The sequence below is a fragment of the Helicoverpa zea genome, chromosome 16, assembly GCF_022581195.2.
Source record: "Helicoverpa zea isolate HzStark_Cry1AcR chromosome 16, ilHelZeax1.1, whole genome shotgun sequence".
NCBI classification, from domain to species: Eukaryota; Metazoa; Arthropoda; class Insecta; order Lepidoptera; family Noctuidae; genus Helicoverpa; species Helicoverpa zea.
The window spans coordinates 7,933,471-7,958,545 of record NC_061467.1 but is presented as its reverse complement, the minus strand read 5'-3'; the positions used below and the strand labels follow the sequence as shown (position 1 = coordinate 7,958,545).

General features: G+C 34.1%; 1 protein-coding gene across 2 annotated transcripts; it reads right to left on the bottom strand.

The window, feature by feature from the left end:
- Window positions 1–1,351: 1,351 nt before the first annotated feature.
- LOC124637297 (F-box/LRR-repeat protein 4) lies at window positions 1,352–24,643 on the bottom strand. 2 transcript variants are annotated; one of them, XM_047173653.1, is made up of 13 exons: window positions 24,244–24,643; window positions 22,478–22,571; window positions 21,512–21,704; window positions 20,473–20,636; window positions 17,758–17,882; window positions 14,925–15,077; window positions 13,073–13,170; window positions 7,126–7,235; window positions 5,227–5,382; window positions 3,357–3,522; window positions 2,657–2,842; window positions 2,281–2,350; window positions 1,352–2,022 (listed from the first exon to the last, which is right to left on the bottom strand). In XM_047173653.1, the coding sequence occupies exons 1-13, from the start codon at window positions 24,463–24,465 to the stop codon at window positions 1,912–1,914; spliced, it is 1,848 nt and encodes a 615-aa protein (XP_047029609.1). In that variant the 5' UTR covers window positions 24,466–24,643; the 3' UTR covers window positions 1,352–1,911. The 2 variants fall into 2 exon arrangements, with proteins under 2 accessions (XP_047029609.1, XP_047029610.1); XM_047173654.1 differs by having other exon boundaries at window positions 21,512–21,701.
- Between the last annotated feature and the right edge of the window lie 432 nt (window positions 24,644–25,075).

The window sequence follows — 25,075 nt, the reverse complement described above, 5'->3', positions numbered from 1 at the left end:
AAATAACCTAATCCATTCAGTGGTTTAGCCACAGGAGTCATTTTTCGTTTTTATAATTTACAACATCATGTGTAAAGCAGAGATAAAGTAAGGAGTAGCGAATGTTTTGATCAGTTGACAGCTGTCAGTTTTCAAGGGAGAATTTCAGCTGTTTGTAATGACTGACTTCTATATGGTGTTCTAATTTTCGCACATTTTTATTCTATTTACTTTGTTTGAAAAATGCATTTTTTTATTTTCACGTATTTTTCTTTTTTCTTGGCCATAATCGACATGTATTAACCAGTATATTAACGCATTTCATTTAATGTGATTATGAACGACACACCCGATATAGCTACATGACACATCTAGTTTCCTACATAGGTAACTAGACGTTGATAAATTTATACGTTGTAATTTCATATACGCAAAAAATGTATTCAGGACTTTCTGTCAGAGAACAGAAAATGAGCAAACAATACATAAAAAATGGCGATGTTTATTTAAAAAATCTTTTTTTAATATTTTAAGATTCGAATGCAGTATTTATAAAAAGCCTGCAACGCATCGAATGTACAAATTACCTTTAAACCATCTAGCAAAAATCACGTTTAGCTGTCATGAGTTAAGGATGGCGTCGAAATTATTTATCCTCCGTCCTTAGAACCCGCCCATTGTTTTCAAAATAATAATATCTCCAATGAACTGAACAAGTTTATCGTACGTTGCTTGAACTACCTGCCTTCCTTATAGCATCTCCGCTATCTTTCCTTCGTCCATCGAAAAAACACCTCAAAACTCATTTAAATGCATAATCCATTCAGAGGAGTTGTGTTTATTATTTTAATCAGTCTTTTTAGTGTTTAAAGCCAAATAAAAGATCAATTTTGTTTAAAATTACATTTTTGGTTCACTTCCTAAAACTCAGTACGTGTATCCGTCATAAAATCAGGTTTTCGTTAATATATTCGAGAATTATACAAAATAAAATCTGAATTATGAATAAATATAAAAAATAAAATTTATTAAGCAATCAATGAAAGTAATGTTTATACAAGGTGTTGATTTGCATTTGTGCCATAGTTCAGGAGGAGGACATACAATACGTAAATAATCGATTGGAATTAAAGTAGATGGGAAATAACTAACATGCACTGCTTTTTTTGTCATTGTAATGTCGTGGTATTTCCGAAGTAATCCAATTTTATGAATGAAATTTATGAGTGATCGTTGCGTATGCTTTGTGTTTGCGTTTGTGTGAGGGTCCAGCACGGTTTTAACGTCAGTAACATACGCGCCAAGTTTAAATAAGGCTAAATGACATTTACGGAATTCCGAAAAAAAATTTAAAGAAGAAAAATTACGTACCAATTTTTTTATTGATTTGGGTCGAGAATCATTAGCATAATTACCTCCTTGAATATGGCACGGATGCAAATCAACAGCTTGTATTATATTATTTCTTGCGTATTCTTTGTAAATAGTTTTAATCACATTATATTGAAATATAAGTTTGTTCAGTGCTGCTGCTGTTGTAATTTAACATTTTTATATTATCGCTTAGGTACCAATATTATTCTTAGCTGAGACTTCAACTATCCCAAAAAATACTATTAGCCAATAACTTTAGGGTATTCCGTAGTATACATACTGTATTCTGTCTTTTAAAATATTACAATATGCATGGAATGCCTGTCTATTTCTGCACAAACAAATGACACCTTTCAACATAAATATTACGGGACAATTTCACAATGAAAAACTAACATTTATATTATCAGTGAAAAAGTTCATAATTATATAAACTGTTGTTTACCTTAATCAGACGGTTATTGGTAAAACCAGGCGTCATTCTACATCCAACATGACATTTTCAACACTTTTTATTTTGATATTTAAATTTATCCGTGGAATTGGATTTTTATAATTTTATTCTAAACTCGGTGCCAAAAACAATGGATTGGGCGCTGTATTCAAATTAGCTGACTGGAAGGATCGCTTTATGCTTACATGGGGATACTGCTCGCGCCATTCTAATACCTGAAAATACAAAAAAGCTAATAAATATAATTTTAGTACAAATGCCTTAATTACAAGTATGCTTACATCATCAAATAAGCATTAATTAAGTAATTAAATAAAGTTTGTAAAACTATACCACAGTCAAACTATAATGACTGCATCTCGCGGCATGCAAATAACAAGCTTTGTTAGTAACAAGTTTTGTTAGTATTATTTTCTTGGAAAATATTTATAATCTAATAAAAACACAGAATTTAAGTAACACACAATATGTACCTGTGATTCTTGAATTTGATCACAGAAACTGACATCCAGAAGTCTGAGGTCCCTGCATTCCGCCAGGATCCTGTAAACCAAATTATTGAACATTAAAAAAGTTAATATATACACCAAGATATCCTATATTTTCAACGCCCTGCAATGTTCTTTATTCCACCATACAGCTGAATTGGTTTCGAAGAAAATTTTGAGAACATGATTAATTTTGCTCATACGATTTCGATTATAGTGTTTCCGAATCCCTGGGTTCGATAAACGAGAAAAGATTTAGTTAGCTTGCGGATATAAGTTTCATAGAAGTCATTAAATTATTGTATATGGTGGAAACTGATAAAAATATTCAAAAAATATCTAGTTAAAATCAAACACTTACGCGTCACAAATATCAGGTGTAACAGCCCTCACTCCTAACAAATCTAACTGCGCCAACTTAGGAGCTCTCGGCAGCAGAGCCCGGAGGTCGCGGTCGCAGACGCCGCGCAGGGCTCCGAGGAATAGCTTGCGCAGCTCCGCGCCGGCTAGCCACGCCAGCCACTCGCCCGACCCGCCTGCTTGTAAGCTGGGGGACATATATTATGCTTTTATGTAAGTTGGTTATTAGGTAATAAAGTGGTGTGTGCCATTAGAGTGGTTATTGGGTTTGAATAATATTCGAAATGGTGGTATGAATGTGTGCGTGGAAGTTACACATGAATATGCAAAAGATACAAAAAAAAAATCTTAGGATAGGTTTCAACATGTAACTATAAGGTTAATCAAACCAGGACCAGCCGCGAAATTGTCCTTTATTGGTCGAATCGGCGATTTGACAACTGAAAATGGTTCAGCTATCGTTATAGTTAAATGGTGCCACTCACTGTCAATATTTTTACGCACCTTAGTAAAAATATTGTTTCGATTTGTTGAAAATGAGGCATATAATCTAACCGCACAATCTCTATCTGATATGATTCTTATTTTGATAAAACCCATACATACGCGCTTTTACATCAGATCTTCAAAACTCTTTAATTTATAATCATTACTTAAAATACTTCGCAATAGGAACTACAATAAACTTGAAAATAACTCACCACCAGCCAACATCAAGTTCTTGAAGTTTCTTACAATTGCCAAGCGCTCTAATGCCATTAGGAGTTAGAGAATAAGACTTCCAGAAGTCAACTGACACTAAATTGGGACAGTTTGCGCCGAGAGCTATTGCTACCTCGTCCATTGATGATATCATTTTGCATGAACCTGGAAAACATACATATTTTGGGGTGAAATTGTATTATGATGTGTATTGGAAATTGTACCTTATGTTGTAGTGACATAGTGCTAACTAATTGAAGGAAACTTTTGAAACAATAAATAAGTCGTATGACAGATTTTTGTGCAACGTTTGCAAATTCAATCATTTACAAACGTTACAAGCAAACGCAAAAGTAAATTCAATCAAGTTTACAAGTTCAAATTGTCAACTGCAAAAGTCCATACAATAAATACTACTTTCTCGTCTCATGTGTTACAAACTCGATCGAGTTATCAAAATAATCAATTGTCTTTGGCATACATGAATCAAAACTAATTATAACACAAAATAGATAAAAAGCGGCGTCATACCTTGTCAAAAAAAAGTGACGAAGAAATGAAGGCATAACCGCGTCATACCATCCTTACTAATATTATAAATCGGAAAGTGAGTTTGTTTGTTTGTTTGTTTGTTTGTTCCGCTTTCACGCCGTAACTACTGAACCGATTGCTTTGAAATTTTGCAGACGTAAAGTTAGAAGTCCGGATTAAATAATAGGGTACTTTTTATCCCGAAAAAAATAGATATTCCCGAGGGAAAACAAAAATATTGTTTGCTTGATGGATGGATTGTAGATGGCGCTGTGTGTCGTTTAAAACAAGGTAATATATTGCAAACGAATATAAACCTGTAAATTTAGAAGCTAAATGATACGATAATGAATCCCCGAAAATGAGGAATTCCCGAGGGATGATGTACAATTTGTTTAATCGTCTAAACTGTTTTTTTTTACATCTACTTATATATTGCAAACGAATATGAACATATAAATTTAGAAGCTAAATGATACGATAATGAATCCTCGAAAATGAGGAATTCCCGAGGGATGACGTACGATTTGTTTTATCGTCTTAACTGTTTTTTTTACATCTACTTATCCTGAATTAACTATAATTCAACGAATTACTAATTGGTATAAGTATTAGTTAAGTTATTTCGTTCTTGAGGTATGCGATAGATGGCGCTGGGTGTTTTTAAAACGTGGTAACGATGTGTTTTTAAAATACATAAGAAGTGGAATGATAGCTTTTTAAAACGTGGTGACGTTGTTTTTTTTAAGATACGTAAGAAGTGCAATGATATCTCGCGCTTTAACCTGTAGCTCATTGTTCAATCGCGAGCTTCCCGATAGCTCGATAGATGGCGTTGTGCTTTTCTGTATCGTGGTGTTAAGGTTCGCCGCGAATTAGTCTGTTTTGAAATCAGTGGGGCCCAGTAGCGCCAGGGCCAGCCGCGGCTGCGGGTTGTTCGAAAGAGGTACCGCGGCCCTGGTATATAAAAGGCCTAGGACGGAACACGACGATTTTAGTCAGTAAGAGTCTGACACTCCCTCACCGCTGCTAACCCACAGCGGGAGGGGTGAACCGAATTCCACGCGGGCGAAGCCGCGGGCGGAAAGCTAGTTTACCATATTTGTTTTAAGGGACATCGTCAAAGGACCCCTCCCGCTGTGAGTTAGCAGCGTGAGGGAGTGTCAGACTCTTACTGACTAAAACCCACCATGTTCCTTCTGACGCCCTTTGGTGCGGTCATGTACCAGGGCCCCGGTAACTCTTTCGGACAATCCCGCAGCACCATACCATATACCATCACTACATAATTTCTGGTCTGGCCCCAATAAACTATTTATATAAAACAAAATATCTTACCAACATTAAGATGTCTCAATCCCGGGTTCGACCTGATGATGGCGACGGCAGCAGACGTGGTGATATCAGTTCTGTATAGATCCAAGCGTTTAAGCCTCTTTAGTGCTGATAGGCATATCCAGTCTGAACAGCCTACTACTGATCGGAGGCATAGCTCTGGAAAAATTTAAGTGTATGCTTTAGTATTTATTTAAAAGTATCGAGGAATAATTTAAGATCTACAATTTTATTTAAAACTATGCAGGAAAAATCAAGGAAAATCGCCATGGTGTTGAAAAAAATATGTAACCAGATGGGCTTGGGGTGCAGACCTCTAAAACATCAACGCAATTTCTTGAAAACTTTTATATGAAATGCTCTTCTAATTGTCATTTTGATTGATATTTGAGCTTTAGAAAAATGTTTTTTTTTTTTGTAATTTAAATTCTCGCTAATATATAAAATATGCGGAAGTGGGCTTGTTCATTTTTTTGTCACGCTATACGGCTTTACCAACTGAGAGAAAAGAAGATGGATCAAAATTGCCCCACGTCCTATAACAATGTGACGTATCTCAAAAAAAAGATAAAAATGTTTAAAAAAATATGGCATACTCTCCAATTCATTTTTTTTACACCTTCATACGAAAAAAATGCTTTAAAAATTGTTCAGGCGCTGTTATGAAAACGTCGTTCATAGAACTATTAATGGACTATTTTATTAAATTGTTTTTTTGTTTGACAGAGTATACCTCACAGGTGGTCCCATAATCATCAGGTCAGGATCTGATGATGGAAACCCTGAGAAATTCAGGGCAACTTTTGAAAGTTGTAGGCATGCGAAGAATAAAAACTTGACTATAAGGTGTATGTCTTATAACAATATGCAACAGTGAAGATTTGGAGCTGACCTGATGATGGAAACGAAAGAAGGTCGAGGGAACTCGACAACTGAATATGTGAACTACCTCGTGTTTGGGCTTGTATTATTTGTATTGAATAGACCTTTGCAACAGTGAAGGTTTGGAGCTGATCCGATGATGAAGACCAGAGAAGGTCGGGGGGACTCGACAACAAAATATGTAAACTACCTCAGAAGTCGGTGTCTAATGGATGTACCTAAGTTTATATCCCCACCGACTTCTTCCTATTTTTGGCTTTTCAGTGACAAGCACAGTTGTCACTATCCGCATAAGTGGAAAGTTCTCATCAATACGAATAATATAAGCCCAAACACGAGGTAGTTCACATATTCAGTTGTCGAGTTCCCTCGCTCTTCTCTGGTCTCCATCATCAGATCAGATCCAAATCTTCACTGTTGCAAAGGTCTATTCAATACAAATAATACAAGCCCAAACACGAGGTAGTTCACATATTCAGTTGTCGAGTTCCCTCGACCTTCTTTCGTTTCCATCATCAGGTCAGCTCCAAATCTTCACTGTTGCATATTGTTATAAGACATACACCTTATAGTCAAGTTTTTATTCTTCGCATGCCTACAACTTTCAAAAGTTGCCCTGAATTTCTCAGGGTTTCCATCATCAGATCCTGACCTGATGATTATGGGACCACCTGTGAGGTATACTCTATCAAACAAAAAAACAATTTAATAAAATAGTCCATTAATAGTTCTATGAACGACGTTTTCATAACAGCGCCTGAACAATTTTTAAAGCATTTTTTTCGTATGAAGGTGTAAAAAAAATGAATTGGAGAGTATGCCATATTTTTTTAAACATTTTTATCTTTTTTTTGAGATACGTCACATTGTTATAGGACGTGGGGCAATTTTGTATGGATTGTGATCCGTCTTCTTTGGTTTGAAGATTGGTGGTACCATGGAAACTGAGATTTGCAAAACCTATTCATAAACAGGATCTAAACCTATTAATTTTCAAATACATTATAGTAAAACACAAACCTTGTAAACAAGTAGAGGTGTCAACGATGGCTCTTAGCACGGTATTGTCAACAAATTTGCAGCAATTCATGCGCAAATGTGTTAATTCTGCGCCGCTGTCTTTCAGGAAACTGAGAAACAAAACCTTGAGATTTAATATCATTATAACAAAACATTATTAAATAGATATAAACTATATCTTATAAAGTACGACTTTTTATGCCTATAAAGTAGTGCTGATTGCAGGTTGTTAAAATGCATTGAAGGCATTAGTATGACCATCATTCTCAATTGTAGTGGACTATGGTGATTCCAGAAAAAAAGACAAGATATTTTACTTAACAAGTATGGTATACCTAATTATGTTGACATTTGTTAGCACTTGTTTTCGTTTAGTCAAAGTCAAAGTCAAAGTCAAAGCTCTTTATTCTGTGAACATAGGTAGGTTACAAGGTGTTGGTATATAATGTTTAGTTTCACTATGCCCTGCTCGTAGAGCGTACAGATATAATAAGTAGGTAGTTACCTACCTAATACTAGTTAAAATCTATATGGTTACTTACATTAATCTTTATAATGTGCTGAATTATCACTAACAAATCTTACTAAAACTATAATAAAACAAAACAACAAAACTTATAATATCTCTACTAAACTTATAATAAATCATAACAATAAAAACTATTTTAACTAACTATCATCTAAATATTCTGAAATTGAATAATAAGCCTTATCAATTAAAAATGTTTGCAATTTTTTCTTAAAATCATTTAAATCTAAAGTTTTCAAAATTTTTACAGGTAACTTATTATATATTCTGGTAGACATGCTAAAAAAACTTTTATCAAAAAGCGCGGTTTTATGAGGTAATGAACTAATTTTTAGCGCATTTCGCCTGGATTGCGGTTTTGCGAACATGTTATTATTAGTTTTAACAAAAATAGCTACCTCATAGATATATAAACAAGGAAATGTCATTATTTTTAAATTTTGGAAATGAGGCTTACAAGAGTCTGGTACATATATATTTGCTATAGCACGAACACATTTTTTTTGGGCTTTAAATATATAATCTGCACTAGTGGCATTACCCCAAAATATGACACCATATTTAAGAGTAGATGCCACATAGGCATGATATGCTGTTAGTACAACAGATGGATCCACTACCCTAGCTAATTTGAATAAGGCATATGAATATTGATTTAACTTTTTACATACTGTATCGATGTGCGTCTGCCATTTCATGTCGTTATCAATCCAAATTCCCAAAAATTTGGTACAGTTCACCTCTTCAATTTGTGTCTCTTTAAATTCTATATTTAGGGAATGTTGCACTTCTTGTGGATACGTGACAATTTTAGTTTTGTTTAAATTAATAAGTAAATTATTTTTCCTTAGCCATTCTATTAATAATTTGAGGGTAGTGTTGATAGCGGCCTCTAACGACTTTAGTTCTTTATCTGTGAAAATGACTGTACTGTCATCAGCAAAAAGAATCATTGGATGTTCAATTGATTTTGGGAAGTCGTTAATGTAGATAAGAAAAAGAAGCGGCCCTAATACGCTTCCTTGAGGTACACCAGAATGCACTTTCCTGTAATCTGAAGAGTAGTTTTTTACTGTTTTGCTAATTGGACATATGCTATCTATTTCTACTCTTTGATATCTGTCGGTCAAGTATGATTTTAATAATGTGTGGACATTGCCTCTAACTCCATAGTTATATAATTTGTCAAGGAGGGTTTGGTGATGGACATAATCGAAGGCTTTAGTCATGTCCATGTATAGTGTAGCTGTAGGTGTTCGATTGTCTATATTGCAATATAATGGTTTTAAAAGATCATGAATAGCCATATTGATTGATTTGTTCCTTCTGAAACCTTTTTGCTCTTGTGTAAATAGATTATGTTTTTCAAAATACGTGTTGATTGCTTTATAAATATTTTTTTCTATAATTTTTGAAAATATTGGGAGTAAAGACACCGGTCTATAGCATGCGACGTTTTGTTTGTCATCTTTTTTAAAAAGCGGTTTGATGACAGATTTTTTAAGTTTACTAGGGAAAACGCCGTGTTCAACGCACAAGTTTATGATATGACAAAGAATTGGACTAATGATGTGCGCTACCGATTTTATTGCTGAGGTTGTAATGTTGTCATAACCAGAACTTTGGGTATTTTTTAGAGATTTAATAAGCAAAAATATATCGTGTGGAATCACAGGGGTCATGAATAAAGAGTGTGATGTATTGTGTCTGCTACTACTGTCAGTTTTATCATTTTGTGTTGTTTCAGAAAAAGATTTTATTTTATTGTTATCATCAACATTTACCGCGTTGATAAAGAAGTTATTAAATTCGTTAGCAATGTTACTGGGATCGGTTATTATTTGTTCATTTACTTTAATTTGTGTAATATATTCTTTTGGAAAATTGGCTTTATTTGCATTTATTATTCTCCACGTAGCCTTTGATTTATTGTCTGCGTTTAATATATAATAATTATTCTGGCACTTTTGAGTAAGTTTTATAATCTTTTTTAGGCGTGCACTGTAATTTTTAAGAATTTGCTTTTTACTTTCTGAAGGATTGGCTCGATAATCCCATAGTAGATTTCTCTTATTTTTACAACATTTACCTATTCCTTTGGACAACCACCTTGTTGTCTTAACACATGTATTTTTTATTTTTATGACAGGAAAGCAAAGATCATAGAATAGCTTAAAATATTCAAAAAACTTGTCAAAGGCAAATTCTGGATCATTTGAATCAAATACCTCCTGAAACTTAAGGCTTTGTAAACATTCCTTAAATTTTGATACGTTTTCCTCACTATAATCTCTTCTTGTTGTATACCAATATCTGAGTGTACAAGTTTTTTTGACGGGACACGTCAATATCTGAGCAGTGTGGTCTGACATACCAAGATCAATTACTTCGCATTTACTACCTCTTACATTATTAAATATATTATCTATACATGTTTTACTGCTTGGGCGAGTTATTTCACGTAAACCTATTTTCATATTAAAGCTATCAATTAAATGTTCAAATCTTAAAGAAATAGGGTTTCTCTTCAACAAGTCAATATTAAAATCACCACATAAGATAATTTTTTTAGATTTCCATTTTTGTACTAAATACATTATTGCATTAAGAGTGTTAAAAAAAATACCAATTTTTTCTTGGGTATACTTTGGTGTTCTATATATACAAATTATAATTAAATTATGTTCAGTCAGTTCTACAGCTGAACACTCGGTTTCATTACAAACACTTAGATTGCATATATCTTGTAATACTTTATATTTATGAATCTTCTTTATAAGTATACAGGATCCACCATTTCTATTTTCTCTGGCAAAGTATGCACCTAAATTAAAGTTTGGTAAAGTTACATGCACATAGTCTAATTTGTTCATGTTGTGCTCTGTTAAGCAAATTACATCCACATTTTTTGAACATTTATCTAGTTCTTGTAGATTTACACATAATATATCTGACTTGCTAAGGAACCCATTAATATTTTGATGCATTACTCGTATCTTATTGTAAACGAAAAAACTCTTTGTGATTGCTAGAACTCATCTGTGTATCCAAATCAATTTTATCAAATGAATTTGATTCATTTAGCTGTAAAGTAGAATGTTTAAATTGTTCGTAACACTTATTTAAGCTTGTTATGTAGTTTTTTAATTTATTGAAAATAATATATATACCTGTGTTGTTTATTTTATTTGAATACTTTGAAAACATATCATAAGTATATTTTAAATGTTTGTTAGTATCAAAGGTGAACGCAAATTCATATGATTGGTTACTTAGGTACAGATGGTGGTTAAACGCTTCAATTCTCTTATTAAATAAATATACATTGGTACCAAGTTTAAAATTAGGTGAACATATTATAACATTAGTATGAGTTATTTTTTCTAATTTATTTTTAATGTATTCTACTAGTTTTTTGTAGTTAAAAGACATTTCAAAGTCTTTTGTACCTAACAAAACAATACAGTAATCTTGTAAAGTATAATTGACAAGTTTTAAATCTAGATTTACAAACAGTTCGGTTATTCCTGTATTTGGAAAACAATAATGTATTATTTTAGAATTAATGAAAGTATTTTCAGCTGTTTTCAGTATGTTGTTTACATTGTTATCACTTATAATGCAAATTTTATTAAAAGATGTACTACTGCTATGATTATACAAAGGTGTCGATGAATTTACCAAACTGGTGGTGCCATCTGGTATCGGGCTACAAAACTGCGACAAAGTATTTACTTGTTCATTATTTTTTTGTTGCAAAAGTTGTTGTTTGCTTCTCTCCATAGATGGCGTGTTGTTGAACAAACTCGGTGTATTGGTACACGAATCCATCGTAACACGAGCATTACTTTCATTGCTTTTTAGCGTTGTTTGATCCTGTAGCTCCATGTTTCGAGCAGCTTTAATTGTAGCATTTACCTGAGTTATTTGAGGGGAATTAGGTAATGTCGTGCCCTCTGCTGTCGTTGAGTCCTGGCCGATCGCTAATTTGTTGGGTTCGATGATAGTGTCATCATCAGTGCTTGATGCATCCGAACAGCTGGAGTTACCTTTTGAAAAGATTGGCGATGACGTTCTAATATTTTGCCCTTTTTTCTTTTTAGGTCTTTTTTTCGTACTTTGTTTTTTTGCATGGTTAGTTTCTGGACGTAATTTCATTGATTCATTGTTATTTGTTTGTAGCATATTTTCTTTCAATTTATTAATCTCTTCATGGGCATTCGTTAATTCTTTTCTTAGTTGTAGTATTTCCTGCTTTAGGTCTTCTATGTCACATCGATAGCGAATTGACGAGTGCAGATCCAGATCTATCGCATTAGGTCTTTCTATTTCCGAAGTTGTTGATCCAAAGGAGAGGTCAAGTGAGTCATTAGTAATCGTTCTGTGCCGACGAAGAGTAACGTATTCGTTAGTAGATTTCGTAGGTGTTCGTTGAAGAGGCATTTTTGACAATAAAATGCAGTAAATTAACGAATAAAAAAAAATCGAAGTTTCAACTTATCCAATTCTTTAAAGAAAACTTGTAGTAAATACATGCAATCATACAAAAACCAAAAAAGTAAGCAAAAAGCCACATGCGTCAGGTGGATTCGATCCAGTAACCACTCTGGACGTTATTCAGCTATGCGCCTAATCCAACGCGCCACCCCGTCACTAACGATGCGTGCGAATTATCGGTACAGGTTGTAGGCGTAAAGATCGTTGAAGCTTTGAAGCGTCGTTTGGTAATTTGAATTGGCTTGCAGAAAGCGTTTTTTTTTTTTTCACTTATTAATGTCTATTTACTTACAGTTACTTGTTCACTGGCTTCAATTATGTTCAGTTTAACTTTAATTACATACAATATTGCTGGATTTTGTACTAATTTGTCTTAAAAGTTTGTTTTTATCTGAATCACTTCACTGTATGATGCTTTCGGTTAAAAAAGTTACTTTCACATGCCACTTTTGTCTGCAAACACTGTCACTGTATATTTGAACACTTTACGTCTTATTTATGTGGTTTACAACTTGTTATACAGGCTTTTACTATTTTTAATGAATTTTTTTTTACGGAGCTTATATTTACTTGGCGATCATATTCGAATAAGTATGATATAAAAGAGGACACCAGGACTAAATTCACTACTGAATGTCGAGTTCGTCCAAATGGTTCTTTATAAAATTTTATACGTAGTACATAGAAGTTTTATTGGACACTTTTCTTCCTCACCTGTTATCACAAAAACAAGTACATTTAACGCAAAAGAAACCAAAAGAACATGAAAGAAAAGTACCCAACTACAACAACAATAAGGAAACATTAAAAACTCAAGGAAATTGCAACTTAGAAGCAACAAAACGTAAACAAATAGCCTTAATCTTACAAAGTTGAGGTATTGCGTTAGCAATAACAATAGCAATGGCAATGGACACTCACTTGACTACGTAATTAGGCTGGATCATGCGATGACTGCCGCACCAAGATAGATCGAGTTTCTGAAGGAATTTGCAACGCATTGAGAGTGTTATCAGCACCTGGAATTTAGAATATCTGAGATTTATGATAATGTAAATGTAATTTTAAAACAGATTAAGAGTTTTGAGTGTTTTGTAGAGAAACTAACTAATGCAGAATTATATGCTCTTGAAACACGGCCGAGGGGTGAAAACAGTCAGCAATAAAGTTTTCTAGTGGCAAAACAATTTATAGTGTAAGTCCGGCAAACCCAGAGATAACTTCATTTTCCTTATACTAAGAAGAATTTCAAAATGTTCAATAACAAAATTTGAAATCTCTTTATTCTCAATTCAAGCAATCAATTTCCTGCCTCCACGCTTGTAAAGAATCCCACAAACAACGAAGCCTACCTTGATGAATCCCTAAACATTATGAAGATGATAAATATATAATGTAGTTATTTAATCAGGATCCCCCAATAAAATGAAAAAGTAATAAACCAGTTAAAGGAGATAAATAGACTCTTGAACTCGGCACGTGATCGCGACACGTGACTCCAAACAATACGCGTCGGCTACCGTATTGTAAGGGCCGGTCTACACTATAACAAGTTTAGTGAGAGAGGAAAACAATTGTACCTACTAAATAAACTTCTTGAGATGACAGTGGAAATTATTGGAGCAATCTTGTTTGTCTCTGTTTCAAAACATATTAAGACGAAAACACTCTTTCATTTAGTTTAATTTTGAAAACTAATTTTATTTTCCTCGATTCCAGTGTAGCTGTAAACTTACATGACATTCAAATAATTCTTATGTTTTAATTGACACTAGACGCTTTCCAGCGGTTTCACCCGCGTCCCGTGGGAGCTACTGCCCACACCGGGATAAAATATAGCCTATGTTACTCGCAGATAATATAGCTTTCTAATGGTGAAAGAATATTTAAAATCGGTCCAGTAGTTTTCGAGTTTATCCATTACAACCAAACAAACAAACAAAGTTTTCCTCTTTATTATATTAAGTAAGTATAGAAGTATAGATTACCTAGTTTTTTCGTGTGACATATAAAACAAGCGATTTATTAACGAGGTAAAATAAACATCATCCGCGATGGAAATCTTCAATAACACCTTTTTAACGCAATCAACTGATTGTTAATTGGATTTTTCCAGTAGGAACATCTTAGTAGCAATCAATCATTTTTTTCTGTAGCGATCAAACAGAACTATTTAGATTTAACTCTATCGTATCTGTTTATAATATTTTTTTCTGTAGCGATCAAACAGAACTATTTAGATTTAACTCTATCGTATCTGTTTATAATATTTTTTTCTGTAGCGATCAAACAAAACTATTTAGATTTAACTCTATCGTATCTGTTTATAATATTTTTTTCTGTAGCGATCAAACAGAACTATTTAGATTTAACTCTATCGTATCTGTTTATAATATTTTTTTCTCTATAACCACAGAACCGATTTCAAAGACAGTTTAGTATGGACATAGCTTGCATCCTGATAAAGGCACCAGGAATACAATTTTCTATGTAGTTCTCTCAAAACGCAAGTGAAGTTGCCGATAATAACTAGTTTGTGTATGTACTAAGCGTTTTCCCGCGGTGTTACCCAAGTCCCGTGGGAACTACGGCCCGTACCGGGATAAAATATAACCTACGTTACTCGGAAAGAGCGTAGCTTTCCAACAGTGAATTAATTTTAAAAAATCGGTCCATTCGTTTTTGAGAAAGTATATTCATTACAAACAAAAATACAATTATTTCCTCTTTATACAACTATACATAGATATACATAACTATAGATATATTTTACCTGTGATTGGACACAATGCCAATAAGGCCTGAGGTCTATGCTTCTATACAGTATAGCGTCTGAGGCGAGCCGGTTGAAATGTCTGTTCACTTGAGCGCAACGGCATAAGGATTGGATGTCCAAGTACTTCATCACACAGAGTATAGTTTCATCCTGAAAAATAAAGAAATCTTAGTTTTCATATGTATTTTTGATGACGCATTAAATCGAAAGAAAATGGTAGAACCTATCTCAGCTAGTGACACGCTTGAAGCTAAAAATTGTAATGTTTGTATTGCGGCAGTTTTTAAACCGTTGTATTTATCAATACTACTTGGATTTGATCGAAAAGTTATTAAAAACAACTAAAAAAGCAGTTCTACAATGTTTACTTTGCGGTATTTTGTTTTTATGAGAAACTTTTAGAGGTCGCGGCGAAAGACCGTAAATCAGATCTATTCATAGACGATATCATACATTTTGAGAAACTCGCAATAAACGATTCGGGATGTATTAGACTCATATGTGAGAGATATTTGCCGTTACACAAATGCATCCACAATCCACAATACTCCTACAAATAAATGTCACAACTACCTACACAATTTGACACGAACCACGAAGAACATCCACAATTTGATAACGTAACATAATGACGTCACAACATTTCCGTAGCACCAGTGTTTACCCCCTTTGCTTAGGAAATCGATAACGGAGCCGTATTGAGTTTATCGTCTTTCCGAAGTGTTGTAAAATTGATTTTATTTTTTTGTGTGTGATATTAATTTATATATGTTACTTTTTATGGGGTGATTAGTCGTGGTGGCCTAGTGGGTAAAGGACAGACTCTCAAGTATGAGGGCGCGGGTTCGATCCCAGGTCAGGCAAGTACCAATGCAACTTTTCTAAGTTTGTATGTACTTTCTAAGTATATCTTAGACACCATTGGCGGTGTTTCGGATGGCACGTTAAACTGTAGGTCCCGGCTGTCATTGAACATCCTTGGCAGTCGTTACGGGTAGCCAGAAGCCAGTAAGTCTGACACCAGTCTAACCAAGGGGTATCGGGTTGCCTGGGTAACTGGGTTGAGGAGGTCAGATAGGCAGTCGCTTCTTGTAAAGCACTGGTACTCAGCTGAATCCGGTTAGACTGGAAGCCGACCCCAACATGATTGGGAAAAGGCTCGGGAGATGACTTTTTATGGGGTGTTGGGATGATGTTACATAAGGAGAATGAAGTCTTTTTTAGCCTAGGGACTCCTTGAGCAAAAATATAAGAAAGAAAAGTGGCCAGCAGTAATTCCACCATTAAGTTTAAATGACTGAATTTCTCATACGAAACAAATAAATTAGCAAAACTTGCTTTCTTCTTTGAATAAGTATTCCGTGGGAAATAAAACTACTTATTATTATAGCAAATAACCAAATAGAAACCGCCTTCCTAGACACGTTTTATTACATCACGATTTTAAAATAAGACAGTGCTTAAACCCAACAATATTTGCGCAATTTATTGTATCCTAATACGTACTAATAGATATTTATAGTTCCTATTGTTTTTGATGACTCGTGCGCCTAAGTCACTTTATTTATGAACTAACTAACATCGCAATAATCATTTCAATCGTTATTTAAAGAACACTGTGGAGTATGCCAAAGAATAAGACATATGTATGAGAATTAGACATATGTGCTCAAAACCCTCTCTCTTGTTCGACAGTCGGGTAACTAACATAATATACTTAGTAATTTTTTTACTGACCTGAAATCAACCCACCTATTGTCTTAGAGTGAAAACCTCTGAAATGCATTTTTTTGCGTTTCTAGAAAGATTATATCGCAAATATACCTATCTTCCTTCTGAAAAATTATGTCTCTTACAATTTCACTCTGAGGCGACGTTATGGAAAGTTCCCAGTTACGGAAGCCGATTACAGGTGCTAAAATACTAGACCAATTAAGTGTACTACAAGAAATCTATTACTATATTTAGGCGATCCTTAACCTTAATGCTTCACCTATGCGGCTTCATAGAATTAGAGATGTCGGCTGATGGAAAGTTTATCGTAACGGCACGTGCAACTAATAAATTAACTATTATGATGTTAACTCGAAGATAGAATTATGGATTCAAGTTTAATCACAACAGTCCCTTTGAGAGGTTCTGTTTTGTGATCATCAAGACTTGTGCGTACAATATTGTTTGTTCCAAATAAGATAAAAAGAGAATTACAGCTAAAAGGCATTTCGTCTTATTGATTTCCTCAATTAATTTAATTCTTATTCTGAAATACTAATTAAGACTATAATTAGTAAGTACTGCTATGTACTTACATATAAAGCATTTTACGCCAAATATTTACGAGCTACAATTAAATTACACATTATTTTGTTGATTTTAAACATATACTTATGACGCCAATTTTGTTTTATATCACCTCGTGAATAATTACTAATGGGTAACGAATTAAGCAACCTGACCCTAACTGGTACCTCCGTTTTGTTACAATTTAATCAACGTACCTACAAAAAAGTGTGAAACAAAGCATGCATGGCTTCTAGCGAGCTGTTTTCCCAGTGACTCATAAAGAAATTGCAAAATTATACAACAAGCATATACCTTTCGCACAAGTGCAAGTGAATAAAACTTCGTATGCCTACTTTGAACTTTATATATGAATGATATGATCTGGCAAATAATATGGACTTGTAAGAACTACTTACGGACGTACTTCTTCTGAGAACACTAAAATTTTACTAATGATCTCATGTTTAGGAAGCTCAAACAGCTAGAAAAAAACGAACTTTACATTCACGTAAAGAATTTCTTCTTCCTTAAAAAATATATTACTTACGGGTAATCTCTGAAAGTCGCCCAGCGGTGGTCCTGTATCAATCTGCTTCAGATTTCGAGGCTCAACAATCTGAGGTACCAAAGTCTCATGAAGGTTTGACGCGATTATCCTGTTCAGCAGCTGACCTGAAAACCATTCATCTATTAGTATATTGCTTCTTCTACGAACGAATGGAAGAGTATTGATTATAGAGCTATAAGTCTTGTTTATTTTTAGATAAAATAAAAAAGAACTTAGCAGGCCTTGGTGACCGCATTGAGCAAGCGTGGTGATTAATGCTTTATCCTTCTCCGTGTGAGAGAAGGCCTGTGCCCATCAGTGGGAAGATAAAAAGGCTGTAACGGTAACAACAACAACAGGCCCTGGACAAACGTGTAAAGTAAAGACAGACGTGTTTACTTTATATTCGCTGCAAATTTGCATTTCGGGAGTAAAATGTAAAAATGCAAAAACTACACCAGTTAAAGCGCTTTAAAATTAATTTGAATTATCTTTTATAACAATCAAAAACGAGATAATTAAAACTACCCAAACAGGTTAGTGAAAAAATAAACTTGACCTTTCAGTTAAGTATTTAATTAACTGTTTAGTTTTATGAGCTTGACTACGGCAGAAATAAAGGGTTATTAATCGTAAAAAAAATGTTTGCTTATCAAAGTCTGTAGGTATAATTATTATGCTTTAAAGGTAAAACTACTGAATCTTTTTGGAGTAATTACGTTTTATTTTGTGTCATGGTGGCCTAGTGGGTAAAGGACCAGCCTCAAGTATGAGGGCGCGGGTTCTATCCCAGGTCAGACAAGTACCGATGCAACTTTTCTAAGTTTGTATGTACTTTCTAAGACACAATGACTGTGTTTCGGATGGCACGTTAAACTGTAGGTCCCGGCTGTCATTGAACATCCTTGGCAGTCGTTACCAGTAGTCAGAAGCCAGTAAGTCTGACACCAGTCTAACCAAGGGGTATCGGGTTGCCTGGGTAACTGGGTTGAGGAGGTCAGATAGGCAGTCGCTTCTTGTAAAACACTGGTACTCAGCTGAATCCGGTTAGACTGGAAGCCGACCCCAACATTATTGGGAAAAAGGCTCGGAGGATGATGACGTTTATTTTGTGTAAACTTGACAAGTACTGGGTGTATTTGATTTTTGGATATAAAGATGTTTTTTCATATCCATTTCTCTCGCCTTTCCAGATCCATTTCATTCAGAAAATCAGGATAGTGAAAGCCACGCAAACCGTTTCTATTCAGATATTACGTTCTAATCTAAAAAGATGCGCTGATGCACCTACACAGATTCACAAGACGATAAAAAGTAGCAGCATTTGACGTCATCAGTCATGTAACGTGACTATAATAAATCCAATTAAAAATCGTAGGTACAAACGCATTGAACACAATCTTACGTACTCACTGCAACCATTAACTAAAGAAGTAGAATTTTCAATCCTACACACTTCGATATAAAGATGAGAATCGATTGGTAAACTATTAGGGGACCGATATCACCCATCAGTTTGAAGAGAAAAGTGCAATTTGACCTTTATTTCAGGTGCAGTAAGGTTCATAATAATCAGTGGTTGAATGGCTGTCCATGACCATGGACAAACGTTTCAGTATTGCGTCTGTGCAGTTCTCGAGAAATAGCTATTGTAATACGTAGTGGATAAAATCGATACGAGTTGTAGGTTCTCTTATCGTGACTATTTTTAGATAATTGTGCACGATAATGCATTACCTATGGCAAGGGAGTTCATTCATTGACCGACACTACGGTTTTGAAAATATGTAGTGAAAATCTATAAAGTGAGCCAAAAGTGGGAACACCTGTTAGAAGGAAAATATTTAAATGTATTTTTATCTCAAGGAATAGACCGTGTTCAATTATTGGGGGAAAAGTTTCTTCAAGTACGAAGACTTTAATAAGAATTGTTATCACAACTTTCTTTCTTTCATGTTGTGATCAATCTATGACTCATAGAAATATGACAATGTTTAACTTTCTTAGTTTAGCTCGTATCATATCTTTGTATGTAGGAAGCCTTCGGGGTTCCATCCGTGAAAGATATTTTTTATCTAACAGATACACAAGAAAATACGCGGTTTTGCACTAAACCCGTCCAAGATAATTATACTTTTATTTTCTGTTTGGACGTTTAGATTCTTGGTAATCAGAGTTTTTATAAATGATGGGAAGTCAGACATATTTTTCCAGTTTTTGTTTCCAGAATACGTAACAGGCGCATTTCCTAGTCGTACTAACCGGGTTACCTAGTTTACAAGATTAGGTAACTAAAAGGAACCTTATCTACCTAAATCTTTGTCTAAACCACACCTCATTAATCCGAGCTCAGCTACGTACTTGCAAATCATTTTTATTTTAATTCCGTCTTGACATGACAGTAATTAATTACCTCCTTGGAGAGTTCAGAGAATATTGCATAAGGTTTAGGAACCATAAATTATACCTGATAGGCTATTTACGCTTGGATTTGGCACGTCATTGCGGGGAAGACTGTTAAGTAGGTAAGTATGTAGACTCAGGGACATATTTAGCGTCAGAATAAAAATCTTTTAAAAGAAATACATAAAGTATTGCTTACAATAGAGCTTCTAACCAATGCGACTTTATATTATTTAGTTGGGATAAAAATGATTATCATTTTTGGACCAATCCTACGTTTCTTCTGGTATTTTTAGAAAAAGTGCGACTTACCTTTTTCAACCACGGGCTGTGTTTTCTTATAAAACAGCGATGAGTATGAGAAATTGTTCCTCATGTTCTTCACCAAGTTCGGGGGCTGTTTGCCTCGGAGCAATACTGCATCCAACTCCGTATAGTAGGGTAGAAGTTTGTGGTTGAACTCCAGCCTTAGTATTCTGGGAGAAGATAATTTAATTTTATATAAAGGAATGGTAAGTTGGTTGAGTAAATAAGGAGCCAAAACTTAGATAGACTTAGACAACCCGTCAAGATAGAAGAATATGTAAAGGCAAGAAAAATACTAAATAATTAAACCAGTTATTACTCCTTAATTTTGACGGCATAATTACTTACAAAAAGTTAATGAAACAACAACATAATCTCCGTAACATTTATCTAACAAGAAATTGGTACAAACACGTGACTTTATCACGGTTTTGGAGACCGGAAAGTCGTCGAGGAAAAGCAAAGTCTGCCAAACAAATTCTCCTAGGCTTTCTCTTTCAAACTTCGTACTTTTGTCCATAGCAGAATGGAATCACGTGCACGAAAATATAACTTTAAGCGACATACATTTTGTTGATATTGTGTAGGTTTCGGTCGTTGTATTTATTTAAATAAATAAATTGTGATTGACGACTGCTAACATGCGTAATGTGAAAATTTTCCATAGGTGAGTTTCTAGAATTTTCTGTAACTACCGTAAAGCGGGTGGTTGACCGAATATTTCTAAGGTTAGCGATAGAATTATGTGAAAATAAGCAGTAGCTCACAAATGAATCTTATTTTGTGTAAGATCTTAGTATTAGTGCAGGACCTTCGCGAGATTTACGCTCGTGCAATCGCTGTTCCTCCCTCAATATGCTGACATAAACCATCTTCAAAATTACTATATTTCATGTCACTTACATTCTACCTACTGAATATAGCCCCTAATAACTCCCAAAATGGAACGATGAATGTTACTGGGATTAAGCAACGACACAAGGAAATATTCACCAGCAATAAAGTGGTTGCGAATGGGTTTAGAAAAAAATAAATATCAACTCACCGTGTCGGTACATTAAGCTGCCGTATCGGAGGGCTGAATATCCTAGGCGTGTCTCCAACATACTCCGGTTCCCCTTCCCACAGCAACATCCAGGCTGTTGGTCCTAACGCCCAAATGCGGACCAGAGCACCAGGGTTGTATGTCTCGAAGATCGATACTTCAAGTGGGTAAACTGCCTTTTCGAAGGACACTTCTGCCGAAAGTCATATTGTTTGCAACGGGCTCTTGTATTGGATACCATGGTCATCATCATCATACCAGAAAATTACCATCTACTGCTGAGTGTAAGCCTCATATGCCATGGTTGATGGACAAGGTTTTCGCACATAACCGTACATTTAGATCAGACAATGTTTTTTAACATAACATTTGATTTTAAATCTCTGCATGTGAATATGATGAAAAGATTTTAAATAAATTTTAAAATGTATTTTGCTCTCTTGACAATAAAAGAGTAGGTAAAATAAAGTGTCTCTTGTATAAGAATGCTATATTTAAGTAGATAATAGGTACTATGCATTTAATATATGTTTTAATTGCAAATTGTTAGTGTATCTTCAGAAAACTATGACAAAAATGCAAGTTGCATGTTGCTAACAATTTTAATAGATGCTACCTTGTAGGTATATCATTAAGATTGTCCTTTGAATGACAAATACATAGTTTTAATTAGCAGTAAATTGCATAAGTTGCCATTAGTGTAATTGTATTTGCATATTTGAATAAAGTTATGGAGAATTGACCAGTACCTTTTAGATTGACCTCTATTATTGAATTGTAACAGTATTGACATCTTTATTATTGAAAATAGGACCTATTTAATAATTTCATGACTATGCAAGTAACCCAGTATGAATCTTTTATTTTATAGGAATATTTTTTATGATGCTACAATTATTTGATTTGATTCCTTAGTGTTTAGTGTGCTGTTTAAAATACTTGAATATCTCAATTTATTACACTTACCTACAAAATCTTGACTGGTGATAGAACTTGCGTTCTGTGGCATATAATCTTGTTGAGCTGATGGGGCCTCTTCCCACCAAGTGCCATAGGTTCTCTAAAATGAAATATAGATGCTATAAACTGACTATGGTAAATAAAATAATAACATTAGATGTGAAATATTAAAAAGACTAACTCGAAAGAAAAAGGCTTTACTCAGGTAACATTCATTTTTTTTTATAAAAACAACTAGGAACAACAATAAATTAAAAAGTTGATATCTTTTTGACATGTTGATAATAAAAAATGAAAAATAAAATGGCGAGTGACATTTACAATTTCAAGGCTTCAAAAGTTATTTGTTTACTTTTAAAAACACACAAACTTGTCCTCCCTTCACATGTTAAGAAAATGGTTAGTTTCAAGTGGTTTATTAATAGGTTGCCCTTGATTTTAATTTGCATCAGGAAGTTTGCGGAAGGAGTCTTTGTCATATGAAGAAAAAAATAATGAGCACTTTCTAATTTTGAAATATAAAAAAAAACAAAATCTAATAGAATACTGATGTTTTGTAGCATTTTTTATTATTTCTAGCCAGTTCAATTAGGCGAAGAACGTTTATTTGAATCTCACTTTTAATTTTGTAATTGGTCTAGTTTTTGAGTACGAAGAAGATACATTCATCAATAGTGGAATAAGATGTGCCCCTAAACTAGCTTGTAAGAAGTTAAAAAGCAAAATTTTAATAAATCAATAATAAAAAGGCTTGTAAAAACATAAAGTAAATACTTATTAAGATTAAAAAAACCGGCCAAGTGCGAGTCGGACTCGTGCACGAAGGGTTCCGTAAATTACAGTTAAATCAACCTATCTCAAAAACTATAAGAGATACTTTGATCAAACCAAAAATCGTTGAAAGAGTTAATTAGCATGCATCACCTCTATTTTTTTTAGAATTTTATACCCCGTAGTTATAAAAATAGAGGGGGGGGGACATACTTTTTACGACTTTGAGAGCTGATATCTCAAAAACCGTTCACTTTAAGAAAAATGTTTTTTAGAAAACTTTATATCATTTTAAAAGACCTTTCCATTGATACCCCACACGGGTATGTACATCGAAAAAAAAAATTTCATCCCTCAGTTACATGTATGGGGGGCCCCACCCCCAATTCTTTTTTTTACTATTTAGTGTCATATTTTTGTAGCGGTTCATACAACACATATTCCCATCAAATTTCATCACTGTAGTACTTATAGTTTCCGAGTAAATCGGCTGTGACAGACGGACAGACGGACAGACGGACATGACGAAACTATAAGGGTTCCGTTTTTGCCATTTTGGCTACGGAACCCTAAAAAGGCACATAGTTTTTTGAGTTCATAATCTCACACTAGGTGTTAACTCAGTAAGTTAAGAAAAACAAATATTATGAATTGATAAAATGTGACCTGAAGATTAACCTACCCATATTTTATTTGTTATTATTTTTATCTGGATAGGTACTGAACTCACTGTTTGGGCAGTCAGTGTATAAAAAACTTGTTCAAAATAAAAATACAAATAGCTTCTCAGTTTTATACATCAAAATATCTCAAAAATATATTTAAATATCCCTTTCTTTTTTTACTTAACCCTAAGACGACCCACTGACCTAAAGCTCTCTTTCGGTAGGCGGAATAACAATCACCAAAATTGCGCGGCAAAACAGCCATACTTCTAAATTAAAATAATCTAAATGAGAACAATAAATACACTCGACAACAAAAAATGTAGCTACTTTTACCATAACGAAGGCTTGTGGATAGTCGCCGTAGTCAGGAAAATTAGAGGGAGGCCCTCGTAGATTAAAAGCAGTATAAGAAACACTGATTTCACTGCCATACTGCGAACTAAAATCTTCAACATTATGAACAAACTGTTCTAATATCTGCGGTTCTTGTTCGTCGTCCACATCACTGTCGTTTTTAAACCAAAACAAAGATGATATTACATCTGAAGTCTGCATTTTGAAAGTATTGAAAACCTCGCCCAAAACCTCTTATTTATGAAAATCACGAGAACTTGACCAACGAAGACGCGCACTCCACGAATAAAACGAAATTATGGTAAGCAAAATCATAAAATGAAATGAATGTTTTTTTTTTATTGACAACAGCTTCGCTCTGACAAACAACAACACTACACAAACCATTGACATACACCAGGGGGAGGACACTCCGTACATTTTGACAGCTAAGTAAACGAAGAGTCGCCACCTTTTATTTGGCCCGGAAACTATTTACTATCTAAAAGATACCTTAAATTACCAACAGATGGCACTACACTATAATCTATTTATTTATTTATTTATTTATTTAGGCACACCAACAACTTATTTACAAATACTTTCACATATATAAGTTTATAATTGTAATAAGTCCTGCGTAAATATGTTAATTACAGGTGCGCACAACATTCAAATTAAAAATAACTTAAATTAAACTAAACCAAACTATGCATAACAAAAATAATAATAAAAAAAAAGAAGAAGAATCGATAGAGGCAAATGACAAGGTACTATTCAAATTGGTCAATTTTGTGCAAAATTTAATTTATAGGAGGCATTTACATTGCGC